We start from the raw sequence: 14,516 nt of genomic DNA on the forward strand, positions 1-14,516 counted from the left end.
TGCATAAACGGTTTACACACTCAAAACATTTAAAAATTCAAATTCCACTACTACATATTGTTTGTTTTTGAATTTCGTTTTGTATGCTTCACATTTATGCTGTTAACTTTCACACTGAATCTTATCAATATAATGTGTATACATATTTGTATATATATACTTTATTTGTTTAAAAATTTCGTTTAAGCTTCTTTGAGTTAAATATAATTTTTGTTTAATTAATTGCTTTTCATGGGCTTGCCCTTTCTTGGATGTCCGGGTCCACTATTGCAATTCATCTAATATATCTTCTTCAAGCTTTCTATTCGAGACAAAATATAAGTTGTATAAGTTGTACAGGCAATCGGAGCTTTCAGTTGAGGCAAACTTATGGCCAGATCAAAAATCGGGTTTGAGATTAGTTTAGATGAGAATAGTTTAGTATACAGTTAGTAACAATGGGTGGGTTAGGTGGTGAATTGTGTGATGTCGCTGTTTTTAAATGTTTCTTGTCAGCAATTAGTCGTTTAGTCCTGTGTTCATGTTCTATTAAATAGCAGTGAAAAGCTTAAGCGGCGATAAAGTTGTTAAGAGGAACAGTAAGCACATTGAAAGCGTTAAATAAAAGTGAAACTACTTCCAACACCTATCATATCATTCAATTCATCGAAAACAACAAAAACTTAATAGACTATCCAATAATTTCGCAAACACACCTAGACTCTTGATATAACAGATTATTGCGCGGTCCAGGACCATTGATAAATTTCAACAAAATCGAAGTAAATGATATAGATACTCTTCTCGGTCCTGGCCACTCCGTTCAGTGATAACAAACAATTTTGCTGCCCCTTTCGTGGCGCTACAATCAATTTCTCCCTGACTGGCAAATCGCAATGTGTGTTGAGCAATGACAATACTTTTTTTTTTCTATGTTCTAACTGCTTTGGCAAAATGTTAACTTAGACGACCAGGTGCGACACATCGCTGGTGTAGCCGGGCGAGTAGCGCGGTGGCAGGGCAGTTTGCTGGGGCCGTGTCTTGCCCAGCATGGGCATGGGCATTCCCGGCTGGTTGGTGGCCGTGGCCGTGGTCATGGCCATCACCTTCGGACTCTGGCCAGGCTTGCCCAGTTCGTAGGGCCGCCGGATGCGCAGCACATCGGCGGCATCTCCTGGCCAGGCTCGTTCCGGTCCCAGTCGCTGGCCCAGGCGAGGATACCGGCGCTTGTCCACTGCCAGACTGATGGTGCCCGGGGCGTGCGTCGCGTTCAGGCCCACGTTGTACTGGCGCTGCATCGCCAGGGAGGCACGGATCGTCTTCCGTTTCTGTGGGAAAAGTGGGAAGGTTAAGTTTACGTAAAAGCTTCATCACTAATTTTGACGAGTGGAAAAGGTATCGTAAAAGCCTATGTCAAGTGCCATAGCTTCGTCGAGCAAATGATGGAAACGAAAGTAAATAAATCTACATGGGCTTAAAAAATATTGTTTTTTTTTTTAAACATTTTTTAATTTATCGCTGTTTTGTTCATTTGTTTATTGTTTTTTTTTTTAAACCGGTGAACACTCTAACTCGCATTTGTAATTTGTACAAATATTTACAAATAAGTTCAATAAATCCGTTTGATATCCATCGGATAGTTGCATTTTTGTTTGGGTCTTACAAAAAAAGATTCTAAATTGCTAGCCAAACATGTGTTCTAAAGTGATTTACCAAAAAATCTTTATCTAGTTAGTTAGATTTACTCAATCTTATTGTCTTGACTAAATAATTTTATTTCAAAAAATGTTTGCTCTTATTATACTCAAACAATTAACAAATAAGAACGTAAAATTATGTTTAGCCTATTCTAAAGAATTCGCGAATGCTTCTTTTGTATTGACTTTAAAAATGTTTTTAAGAGCAGGATGGCCTTAGCTTTAATACAAGTATAATTAAAAATTTTGTTGTAGCGTTAAATTAAAATTATTGATTGCAAATTAAGTTTTCCTATGTGATTAGCGAATTAAATTATAATTATTATTATTAATCCTAAGGTTTTACGATGCTTTTGGTTTTCGCACCAGCCCCAGATCTCACCTCTATGGTGCCTCGCCACTTGTCCGCCGCATGTCGGGCAATGTCCAGGCGCTTCTGCTTCTTCACCTGGTGCTTCTTGTAGATGACCTCGATTATGATCAGACCCACGCCGCCGGCAATGCCCACGCCCACCAGTATGAACACCCCCGCCATATTTTTCAGCCCCAAAGTGTTGGGCGTCTTCTCGAAGAGTTCGCAGTTCTGCTGAACATGGCCGTGGAATATCCACTGTTTGTCCAGTTTCTCCATAAACCCGCCTGGAAGAAGATAGGATATTAGTGTTGAACTGAGAACTGACCCATAATTCTTACTTTCATGGAACTCCAGGATGGCCAGTGTGACGGCATCCGTCCAAGGCGAGCCCTTTTGCAGGCCAATCCCGTATCCACTCCGTCCGAACAGCTCTCCGGCTGTGACCAGTTCGCAATCTTTGGAGGCCTCGTACTCCAGGCGAGATGAGTCCCAGATAAAGGCCATCAGCTTGCTGCGAACATAATCGCAGATCAAAGGGATAACTTGTTAAAGTTATGCTTAAGCAGTTCGATTTAGGATAGGGGTACAAAAAGTGGGAAGAACGTTCAAGTAACAAGAAAAATTGGCTAGCTTCGATGGACCGAAGCTTCCCTTACCCTTGCAGATTCTTCGGGGAGACCGGAATGCTAAGTTAGCTATTAATAATTTTGTACCTGATTTACTAATACTTAAATAATAAAATTCCCCTAGCAAAACCTTTAATATATTTCTTGAAGGACTTTTGCCCGATTTCTCAGATTAAGTTCATTATAAAGTTAAATTATTGGAAAACATAAATTCGCTTTCGAAATGCAGAATTCAAGACCTTTTGCCGACCGACTTTAACTTTACTTTAACTTCGCCAAGCTAAGATTTGAATTAAATAAACTCTAATATGATACAATGAAACTAAGGGTTTCGAAATAGCAATTAAGTTCAATGTCAAAACGTAAAATGACATTGAGAAATCGGCCCCAATACTGATTTTCATATTGAATATTAAGGTGATGTACGGTATACCATCAGACTGACTAAATGTGGAACATAATAGCCAATTATTTTTTAGACCTATAATAACGTACATTTTACACACATCGAAGATGCTCTGCAAGGATTAATGACATAAAGGGTAAAATATGGGAAAACAAGATGGCATAGGGGGGCGGATAATACGGGGGCAAGACCAACACGAACACGAACACGATACCGCTAACGATTACAAAACATATCTAATAGATCGAAACAGAGGAAGAGCAAGAGAGCAAGAGATAGAGAGACAGAGAAAGAGAGATACAGTGGCGTTAGGTGGACTGAATTGGAGTTTGCGTATTGGAGAGTGAGTTGTAATAGTAATAGTAGTAATAGTAGTAGTATAGTTGTTGTCTGGATCTGGATCTGGATCTGGATCTGAACGGTAGTGGTGCCATGACATGCGAGGCTAGAGGCTCAGCTACGACAAAATGGTCGCCAGGCCTGAAGCAATCGTTACCCCTTCTTCACGTCCTGGATGGCCTGCTCGGCGGTGGCATAGTTGTTGGCCTCCATGGTGCGGTACATGTTGGACAGCTCCACCTGGCGGCGGAAGTACATGTCCACGGAGGAGCCCTTGACGGTGGCGCAGGTCAGGTTCTCCATGGTGTTGCGCAGCCGGGCGTCGTTGATGCCGCTCAGCTTCGTCTTGGGCCGCTCCAGCACAAGGAAGGCGGCCAGATTGGCGGTGTACGAGGCGACAATGATCATCGCGAATCCGGCCCAGACCATGCCCAGCACCCGGGCCGAGAAGCTGCGCGGTGTACCCTCGCCGATGCCGCTGTTGAGGAGCACTCCCCAGGCGAACCACACCGCGGAGCTGAGATTCAGGGCCTTCTCCTCGTTGCTGTCCGAGTGCGAGAGCTTGAAGCGTCCAAAGGGTGAGAATCTGAGTTCGGAAATCGGAAATGGGAATCAAGTGGTTAATAGCGTCCGGAACCGTGGGCCACTCCAGGCGGGGATTAGCGTGGGGGGGTGCCATTCAACCGTCCAATGCAGCGACCCATCTTCCTTGCTTCCCCTGTGCTTGGATGGTTGGGTTTGGTTTTGAGGTGGTCTGTGAAGGTCAATGGAGGTCTGTGGAGGGGGCAGGGAAGACTCACCTGTCCAACAAGTAGAGCACGAGCGCCACAACATGGACCGACACCATTACCAAGATCCATAGCGTGTTACTAAACGGCTGCAAGAAAGACACGAGAGTACTCGATCGTGACGGTTTCTTCTCGAGTATTGTAATGCCTTGGTATTTGAATGGCTTTGAGAATTCTATGTACTCCGCACGCTCCGGATTGATGGTTAGTGGTGCCACGATCATGCTAAATGTGAGTGTGAGTCCGGTTATTATTTGGTTGTAGTGGATGTAGCTGGCGGTGACCGCATCGCTTACTCGGCACGTTCGTTGACCAGCTCTCCGATGAGTCCCGTCCACTCCTTGCGCAGCGTCATCGCCCCCGAGCTGTTCCGCAGGATGTAGTGACCGAACTGGCCGTCGGGGGACAGGGCCAGGTCATAGGTGAAGTTGATCCGCTTCGAGAGCTCGATCAGCAGGTCGATGCAGTAGCCGCGGCAGCAGAACTCGTTGGCTGTTGGAGGAGCACCGTTGTGGATGATTATGTATTAATACTCGGAAGTTAACTTAAGCAAGGGGTAATAAATTCTTTAAACATAATTTGATCAGCATTACTTGCTAAGTCCATGTAACCATATTGATCTGTCTAATTTTCTGTATGTAGCCATCTAGTCGAGCATTTTACTATAGTGTTCTTAAAACTGCAGGTAGCTGCAGTTGAAATATTATCACCGATAAGCTTACTTGCAATCTTTATGCTATTATTCTTGTGCTTCCAGTTAATTAAACTTGTTTTAATTTTATTTATGTTGTTGATATTGGAGCTAATGAAATCCTACAGATTAAACCTATACTTTGAACATTTGAATTTTAGAAAATTCATATTATAATTAAACTCTATTTAAAGTCGCTCAAACTAATAGAACAAGTTGCAGAAAAAGTATGCTTTTTCATAGTTTGTTTTTTGTCAAAAAATAATGTTATTATACTATTATTGGCTAATCATTTGTATGGCAACATGACGATTATTACTAAACAAAACTCATTCATTAAATTTGAGTTGTTCAAATTGTTCTCATAAATTAATTAAATAAAGTAATCTTAGACGAGGGTCCTAGTCGCTAATGCTCATAGTTTAAGTTAGCTCTTAGTTTTAACTACAAGTTAGTTTTAAATAAATAAATATATAAACAATTCAACCAATGGACTGACTATGTTATGTTCAATGGAACTATGGGTATATCTCGGCTTGAATTGGTATTTAACATGCATTTGAGAATCTGCCCTGCCAAACAATTCTATTTTACAATTCTTTGTCTATTAAACGTTTAGCTACCTTTTATCGGGTTAGTCCAGATAGAGATCGATAAAATTTGATTTATTTTTATTTAATTTGTAGATACAGAAAACTTATAGATCATCTCGAAGAATCCGAGGATTGCAATAATGCTTGTTATGTTATAATTAATTGCAATTAAAAAATGTTATAATCATAATAAAATAAAATAACTAAAAAAAAAAATTTTAAAATCTTATTTTCAGTGTAGGAGAATGGATTACCCACCAGTGGCATCCGAGTTGTTGAACAGGGGACACGGACGCTCGTCCGGTTCGCAGCGGAACTCGTCGTCGCCCATGCGACGCACATAAACGAAGGGCTTCTCCTCGATGGTCAGCAACTTCAGGTGGGTGGGAATCATGATGCCCTCCGGCTTGCGACGCTGTTTTCCTGGCCAAATGATCTCGCTGTCATTGATCTTCATCCGCATCTTGGCCCGCATCTGAAAACCGTATACATATAGTCGTGGTGTGAAATAAATAGTACAAAACAAGCTGCCATTTTCTAAATTTTGGTTTTAATTGATTAATTGGTCAGAAATCTAATAAGTTTTTGGTTGGCAGGAGATAAGGTTTAACCTACGCTGTCGTAACTGAACTTTCCGACTACGTGCTTCTTCTGCTGCTCTCGAATGTTGACTACATCATAGCCGGCGTAGATTCGATCCCCATTGTCATCGAAGGCCACCTGTCCCGTTTCGCCCGTGATATTGCGGCTTTTCAGGTACTGGAACAGCCGCTTGCCTGCCAGATGTTAAGTAAAAATAATTTTAAAAAATGTAGACAAGCCATTTAAATTTAAAAAACATTTTATTTTTATTAAGGGGGTATTCTGGTTAAGAAGAACGAATTTAAAGAATTTTTCAATAAGATAAAAAAGATATAATAATAATTTTTAAGATACAATTTTGTATATGGTTATTATTGACATTTTAGGAATCCAAAAAAAAAACCCAATATTCGCCGAGATACAGACTTGTAGAGTGTGGGGACTTCAAAAAAATATCTGCGTTCTGGTTGTCATTATTTCCGACCTTGTAGAGATCGGAAAGAAATCTAACTAATTCTTTATTAGTAAAGAGGCCGATAACGGGTTGACCACTTAAAAAAAAAAATAAAAACAAACGGCGCCAACTTGAAAAAAAATAATAAAAAATAATTGGTTCAGTAAAACTTGAAACATCATGTCAACCACCTCAAAAAAAAATACTTTGGAGAAAAACGCTTTTATAGTTTAGGAAACCCGTTTTAATGGCTCGGACGCCACGTCACAAAATTGGCTGTGTCTCCGAAAATAATTCGAATTTTGAAAAATCATATCATATCATAGTCTAAGCTTCCAAAATATTCAAAACAAATAATCGATTTATTTCAAATTTCTAGACCAGAATACCAGATAATAACAGTATCGGTTGTAAGGCCGCTTTCTCTAGATACAATTTTTTTTAAAAAAAGCTCGATTGCACAAGAGTAAAACTATCACAACACATCTTTCAGGTAACTTTAAAATCAGTCTTTATTGAGGGATTTATGGATCCCGCTTAATCTGGCATAAGTATTTTATCGGTATTTTTGAAGTTTTTCCCTAATAGTTAATGACGCGGGATATACGCACCCGATTCCCAGTTAACGGCTGAGTCGCCGCAATCCTTCGGTGCCTCGGCAATGGTCTCGTTGGAAATCATCTCCTTGATGGCCGACGCCAGCACATAGACGCTGTCCTGTTGGGGGAACCAAAGACCAAAAACCACCTCATGCATATTTCAGATTGCTGGCGGAGAAGTCGCTCTTACCCTAATGTGCCCCTTGTCGCTGTGGGCGTGCTCCAGCTGGAGGCCCAGCACTCCGTCCGGCGTGTTGTTGGCGAACAGCGCCTGCTCCGTCACAATCCACACGTGTCCCTCTCCGGTCATGTTGTACTCCCCGGCATCGCGGAAGATTACTTGGGCGTCCTCCGTGCTGAGGGAGGACAGGAAAAGTATAAATAACCAGTACGCTTATGATAATGCAGGAATTCTTAATGTCTCGTGTCTACTGCGGTTTAGAATTTAAAATATTTGAATCACACATGTGGAACGGAATGTTAGAAAGGGCTCAATGATTTATATTTTGTAGAGCCATTTACGATTGCTTATATATATTAAAAGCAATCCTTACCAATTCAATTTAAGCGCTGGGATATCTCATTTTATATAAGATGTTAATATAAACGTTGAGCGAAGATAATTTAATTTTAAATGTTAAAGCCTTTGCTAAACCAGTAAATGAGGACACACAAAGAAATCTCTTAATAATAGTAATAATCGACAACGAACATGGTTGTCTCAATTTTATCAACAAAACGAGCAGTTGCTGAGTAACAGCCACGCCCATGTTGGAATTCAATCTCAGTAATCTTGCGTACATCGCTCTTTTATTGAAATTAATTTAGAGACTACAACATAAAATCACTTTATTGAGAATTGACAACAATTGACTGACACGCTTTAGCATTCACAATTTATCGTCACTCAGAGGAAAACAATTTGAATATGCATTTTAAAGCTGCAATTGCCATCTGGCAAACTACAAGTATATAAATGCCTTGTACAAATTGCAGATAAAAAGTGCTTATCCTAGCAATTAGATTTATATGTATGGAAGAAAGGAAAGGAAATCTTATCTGAGATTAAATAAACTAGATACGCTTTAAAGGTAAACAAATTTAAAGTTGAATATTTAGCTGACAACAACCGATGGATAAAATCCATCACTAAACCCAAAAAAACAAAAACGTTTCCTGACCCAATTGAGAAGACATTACTTACGCAAATTGGGGGGCACTCACCTGGCGTACATCAGGTAGACCCGCGACTGGGCTGTCTTCATGTCGATGAGGTGCTCGGTGAAGCTCTCCAGCTTGGGCTCGAACTCGACAATCAGCTCCACGGTGGCGCGCACATCCACGTCGTCGTAGTAGGTCTGCGAAGTGGTCTGGAATCGACCCAGGATGGCCCGGCCATCCGTGTCGGAGCTATGAATGATGATTACCTGTCGCCAGCGGAGCAAATAACGGAACAACTCGATAAGTCAATAAGTCAAATTCGGGTGCATCACATTGGGAGTTGGGGATTTGGGAATATGGGTATTTGGGGAGTACTGGGAGTTGGGTGGGTGTATATCAAACCATCGTACCTTCGTGTAGGCAAAGTGGCTGAGCATCTCCAGCCAGACATCCGCTTGGTGGTAGTACGGCGGCACCGTTCGCAGGAAGGAGACGTGGATGTTCTTGTCGGAGAAGGCCGCGTCCCGCGAGGATATGCCAATGACAGGAATTGAATAGAATCCGCTCGTATAACTCACGGCCGCCGGCGACAAGTCACCTGAGGTTTGCTCATGCGAAACGACTACGGCGTACACCTGCGGAGGGTAAATTGTGCCGGGAAACAAGCCAAATCAGTGGAAATGAGCAATGCCACGGCTGATGCCAAAGGAGAGGAGTTCAGCTGATGGGTGGAAGGTGTAAATGGCGCTGGCAGGTCGTTCAATTGGCTAAGCAAAAAGGAACGTTCGTCACTAGCATATATGATCAAGAAGCCAGTAACAAATTGCTGATTACCATAATCATGTTCAATATTCTATACTACCTGTTCTCCATAAATGTTTTGAAAATATAAGATTAATAAATATAATAGGATATAAGATATAATAGAGAATGCTTAAACATATTTTCCATGTAAGGTATGTTTTTCTTGATTGTACGTGATTTAAAAAACATTTCGTTACTATTTAATATGTATCCATATCCATAAATGGAAAAAGGTAACGCTTGAAACGATACATTGCCAGAGCTGACAGTTTTGAAACGCACTGTACAGACACGGGCATTCAATAGAGTCAATGACAGTTGATTTGCTTCCTTTGGGTAATGAAAGGTTCCAAATGGACGCGCATTTTGGGACCTGAGATGATAAATTCGCAGCAACATTAATGATGACAAATGCCGCCCCAAAACAGGCATCGAATTGATTGGGACCTGGTCTAGTGGGTGTGAACTTCTGCTCCTGGCAGCCACCCACAGCAGCTCATGATAAATGTGATATGATGCACGAAACGTGATTGATGGAATCCAATGATAATCCAAATGGTCGCCTCAGAAAATTTGACGGAAGTTTACCAAAAAAAAAAAAATGTTTCGGCTTTAAGTGACCCCACATCGACTGGGTGCATTGCACTTTGGAGCGTTGAAAGGCTCTTCGTCATTAGGATTTTTTGTACTCTTTTTGTTTGTCCATGACTGCGTTAATTTATTGCATGAGAATCCAGTTTGGTTCTGAAGAGAGCAGCCTGATGATTCCATTGGTTGTAGGTACAGTGCGTTTCAAAAGTCTTATTAAATGACTAACTTTTTTGCGGGCGCTTTAAAATTTATTAGAAAAAATTTACCAAAATTAATACTATTCTGTTTGATAATATTGATAACCACAAAAATGAAAGTTCCCTTCAAATTATTTCACCATAAGTATTAAAACTCGACGAAAAATAATCCGCTCAACCGTAATGGAAATATTTAACTATTACATTGGCGATCAATGGGAAAATCATAAAACCGGCTAGGCCACATAAAATAGCGTGCCCACCCACTGGTATCCATTCAGTGAAAAAAGCAATTAATATTGAATTGAACATACATTTAAGGAGCAAGGGAAGCCGAGAGTTAACCAACTGGAAGCTTGTCGATATTGGAATCTGCTGGCGCATTACCGTTTGTCATAAAGCCATTTCCGAATCATTTCCCTTCGAATTATTGAAATGAAGCGAGCAGGCCGAAATATAAGTACATTTGCAATATTTGCCTTGGGCAATGCGATGGTGTGGTCGGAAGTGGAGAGGTAATTGCATTTCACCACCACTGACTTACCCGATTCTCGATGAGCTTGTCGCAAACGTTGAAAACCGTCTTGATGGGATTCTTGTCCATGCGAATGGTCTTATCATAGTAGGTGACCTTGCGTGGCACATACTGCTGGTCGAAATTGAGGTGCTGGGGTTCGATTAGAAATGGTATTTATTAACGCAATTGGATAAATAGTAAAGGCAGTTAGTTGACGCGAGTAAGCGCTTGCCTTTATTGTTGTGCTAAAGTGCTCCTCGCTGTCGGAATTGCTCAGTACGCCGCCAATATTGTACGTTGACGGATTATCCGAGGCAGTGTGCCTCTGGGCGGCATCAATCGGCGGCGCCAGTGTAGCTAGCAGAATAATGGCGAGCCCAAACAAAAGCCAACAATAAACAAAACCAACGTCAGCCATTCTGCAGAGCGCTATAGTTTCTGGGGGAGGATAAGCGATTTGCTTTGTGCGATGATTTCAATGGTTTTCCGGACAAACATTCAGCATTTTCTGCAAGTCCAAAAGAAGAACAACCAACGTTAATGCCATTAACTATGCTTTTAAGGGCCTTTTAATTTTCAGGCATCATTATTAATTTCTCATTTAAGGTACAGTAAAAATGTATTAAACTACTTTTTTATTACAATGTCAAAGCAAAATTCGTTGTTCTAAGGCTAAGAATCGAAACTTAAATTATCATATTTAATCAATTATTTTAGTTTGAACACATTTTTTTGTGTGTTCAACTCTGCTATGTTTACGTTTTGAATACGCGCCATGTGATCTAGCCTGCGGTGATGCCAGATCGATCTAAATATAATATTTTGACGTTAGGCGCTGTTAGCAATCATTAGGGTGACCATTCATTTAAAAGTTATTTTATTGGTATGTTTTTAATTCGATTTCTGATTTCCTATTCTATTTGCATATAATTATAAAGATCATTTAATTAGCATTTAAAAGGAATTTCTTAACTCAAGTATCACTTAAGTATATTTATAGCGGTCACTCATTTAGGTAATATTTGGCTGTTCTCTAGGGAATGCAAATTAAAACCAAAATTATGTTGCTTTTCTCTTTACGAGCTAAAAAGAGATGGAAAAAGTTTTTACAACTCGCAGTTACAAATAGTGTACCCGTTAGCCATACAAATAAAATAAATTAATTTAAATTAAATTAAATTAAATTAAATTACTATGAAATGTAAACAAATAAAAATGTATAAATGGTTAGGAAGGTAAATTACTCCGCCAACAGCAGAGGATAAATCACTATCTGTGACAAGTCCATTGTTAATGTTTTAAATTGTATTAAGTTGTGAGTTGTTGTCCCTTTTATTGGCAGAAAAATAAAATTTTTACTTCTTTTGGACCGATCAGCTGCTTTTGCCACAGCGGGTGCCTGTGTGAACAAGCTTTCTGCACCAACTCTTTTAAGCGGCTGTGTGATGACCGTGTTATCGATCATATGGCCCTGCTGTTTTCTAACACTTGTTGCCTGGCCGCGCTTTGAGTCGGACGTGTTTTCGCTGGCGTTATTCCGCGTCGGTCCGCCTTATCTGCGCTGCGCTGGCACTTCGTTGGAGAAAGGGGGAATCGGAGGAGCACTACACGACTTCGTGCATGACGCGGCGCCCTGGAAAATTGCATTTTCATACGGTTCGAGCCGCTAATTTATCGCCGAAATGATGGCTAATTTATTGGCCTGAATGCGGTGTGGTGGGCGTGTGTCAGTGTGAGTGTAAAAGTGGCTGGAAAAGTGCGAACAAATCGAAATCGAAATCGAGTTGCGCGTTTTGTTTGCCTTTCGCTGTCGCTGCGCTGCGACTGCGCTGCCGGGGGGTGGGAGACGTTAACGGGAAAGCCAATTGTTGACGTTGTTTCGCGTTTCTTTTCTCTTTCGGTTAACCGGAATTGTTTGTCGCGTGTTTTTTACGGCTCAGTCTTATTGACAAGCCAGCCTCTGCCGACGTCGCTGCCTCTGCCGACGTCACTGCCCGGCATTGTTATTGTTATTGTGTGCGCGGTTTCTGCCTCTTCTCCTTTTTCGCCGTGTTCCCCACTTATTACTATTCTCTTTTCTGCGGCTAAGTGCGCGCACTCAAGGTGAAAATATATTAAGTTCTTTCGAGTGGCCCCCCGAGTGTTTGCATTTGAATAAAATAAATATAAAGTCAAATTCGATTTACGATCGTCGTCTATCGGCAGCGGATGATTCAATCCCTGGGCAGGGGCAATATTTCGGATACGTAATCCCGGTTCGGATACTCTCTGCGGTAAGTACTGAACAACCTGTTGCCAGTCGGGCACTTTTACTGGTTTTTCTGGTTTCCCGAAGGGCTTGCGCCGATTTAAGTAGGTCATAAGGCAATAAGCCTATCGCCTGGGCCCCGGCTAATTACCCAGATAGCTATTATCTAGCAGTCACGCCCTCGCTCGGTGTCGGCTCGTTTTGCAGAATAATTGAAAGTAAATCAAAGCAAAAAACGCCAGAAAACCTCTCTCATTCAATTACAATGCAATAGCAGCAGCGAAACGAACAGTTCTGCAATTATTTGTTTCTTACACACAAAGAAATCAGTATCCTTGTACCCTTTTCACTAAAATCCAATGGATCAAGCATTTGTTTCAAAGAGACCATAGATGAAATAATTTTTAGGTCTATTGATTGCATGAATTTATTAACTTTTATTATTTTAATCAATTTGTATATTTTCACAATTTGCATACAATTTTTGAGCTATTCTTTTTTATTATGCGTCATGTCACCACGTGAAATGCCGTTCACGTGATTGGTTTTTTAAAAAGAAACTAAATATTTTTAATTTGATGAAATCGACTTTGAAAAATTTTTAAGTTTAATTCAAATACCACAAATTATTTAACACATTGATTTCGATTTCAATTATTACTCCTCTGAGGTTTTTCTTTCAGTGCAGAAGTCTTGATTGCAGGCACAGATAGTAAGAGAGAGAGAAAGTGAGAAAGAAAGAGATGCTGACAGGGCCGACGCGTGCTTAATTAAGCGCCACATTGTTGACCGCCAGGTGCTGGGAGATAGAGGGAGACGGAAAAATGATAAAGGGGGATGGAGAGGCAGGCGGAGCTTTCTCGCCTGCAGTCAGTTGTGTCAGGAAGTTGTGCTCAGTGTAGGGGAAAATAGGAGGAGGGGGCGAAAAAATGGACGTGTTGAGCCTGCTGCACGCGATGATTTCGATTTAATTGCTTGGAATAAAGATTGCCTTTCATCGGCAAATTACCCTTTTTGCAATGCTCACTCAAAATTATGAGAGCACACTTAACTACTTCTTTATATCCAGCTAATATTACTCGAGCTAACAGATGGTCAATTATTTTCACATTAATACAGTTTAATGAAATAGTAATTTTTTGAATTGGTGGGAAAAAATTGGTAATATAATAATACGAGTTTTTAATTTTTTTAGATAATTATTAGGGTGTTATTAGTTTGACCAGCGAAGTTGAAAACTGGCCAACTACTTTAAATATGTAATTATTGCTTCAAAAATAAAACTGTACTTTGAAACTTAGTCAAACGCTTTAATTTTCACCTTTAAACCAGTGATCAGGCTATGATTTATTTATTTAGTTTTAAATGTTATATAAAAAATGTATTTTTACTTTTGTTGACAGTAACTATATTTTAAATTATACAACCCTAACACAAGTAAAATGTAGAGAAAACTATTAATTTTATAGTGACTGTTAACTAGTTTAAGAAAAAAGCAGTCAATAAAAAAATTAAAGTAATTGATCTGAGGAAGTACTTAAGTGTTCATAACGAAGTACTCAAGCTTTTTTAAAATTAAATATGTCGACTTGTTTTTATTGTCCCTCAAAGTAGTACAGATACTGCGGTCAAAGGTGTTTTACGTTAAATCGATACAATTACTTTACAGATTAATATATACCTACATAGGTTCATATAACAATATCGCCCTTACATTATTGTATCATTAAAAAGTTAACTTATCTAATCCAGTTAATTATTATAATTATCAACTCTGGTTTTAAGTAGACCACAAATATCGTACTTGAAAAGAAACATAGATAATTTGACCGTTATCGTATGTCCCTACATATTAATACATACATATTCATGCCCATGGGCAAGTGCAT

The 14,516-nt window shown here is 40.1% G+C and overlaps 2 protein-coding genes across 4 annotated transcripts in view; one reads left to right on the forward strand and one right to left on the reverse strand.

Moving 5' to 3' along the window:
- Positions 1 to 14,516, reverse strand: part of LOC108137453 (glutamate [NMDA] receptor subunit 1) — an 18,173-nt gene continuing 3,657 nt past the window's right edge. Inside the window, exons 2-15 of the mRNA XM_017259149.2 lie at positions 10,612 to 10,887; positions 10,407 to 10,529; positions 8,681 to 8,905; positions 8,334 to 8,536; positions 7,300 to 7,465; positions 7,122 to 7,227; positions 6,090 to 6,250; positions 5,733 to 5,949; positions 4,487 to 4,682; positions 4,203 to 4,415; positions 3,560 to 3,988; positions 2,370 to 2,542; positions 2,059 to 2,315; positions 1 to 1,307 (exon numbers count right to left, since the gene is read on the reverse strand). Of these exons, the coding sequence (XP_017114638.1) occupies positions 942 to 1,307; positions 2,059 to 2,315; positions 2,370 to 2,542; positions 3,560 to 3,988; positions 4,203 to 4,415; positions 4,487 to 4,682; positions 5,733 to 5,949; positions 6,090 to 6,250; positions 7,122 to 7,227; positions 7,300 to 7,465; positions 8,334 to 8,536; positions 8,681 to 8,905; positions 10,407 to 10,529; positions 10,612 to 10,797 (3,021 nt within the window). The 5' untranslated portion in view covers positions 10,798 to 10,887 and the 3' untranslated portion in view covers positions 1 to 941. The remainder of the gene's footprint in view (positions 1,308 to 2,058; positions 2,316 to 2,369; positions 2,543 to 3,559; positions 3,989 to 4,202; positions 4,416 to 4,486; positions 4,683 to 5,732; positions 5,950 to 6,089; positions 6,251 to 7,121; positions 7,228 to 7,299; positions 7,466 to 8,333; positions 8,537 to 8,680; positions 8,906 to 10,406; positions 10,530 to 10,611; positions 10,888 to 14,516) is intronic.
- Positions 11,862 to 14,516, forward strand: part of LOC108137449 (inositol 1,4,5-trisphosphate receptor) — a 26,428-nt gene continuing 23,773 nt past the window's right edge. For 2 of the 3 annotated variants that reach the window (XM_017259142.2, XM_017259144.2), the window contains exon 1: positions 11,862 to 12,652. The gene's annotated coding sequence lies outside the window, so the exon portion shown is untranslated. The remainder of the gene's footprint in view (positions 12,653 to 14,516) is intronic. The other variant, XM_041709637.1, reaches the window with a different exon arrangement.

The sequence above is a fragment of the Drosophila elegans genome, unplaced genomic scaffold (assembly GCF_018152505.1).
Source record: "Drosophila elegans isolate 14027-0461.03 unplaced genomic scaffold, ASM1815250v1 contig_476, whole genome shotgun sequence".
Lineage (NCBI taxonomy): Eukaryota > Metazoa > Arthropoda > Insecta > Diptera > Drosophilidae > Drosophila > Drosophila elegans.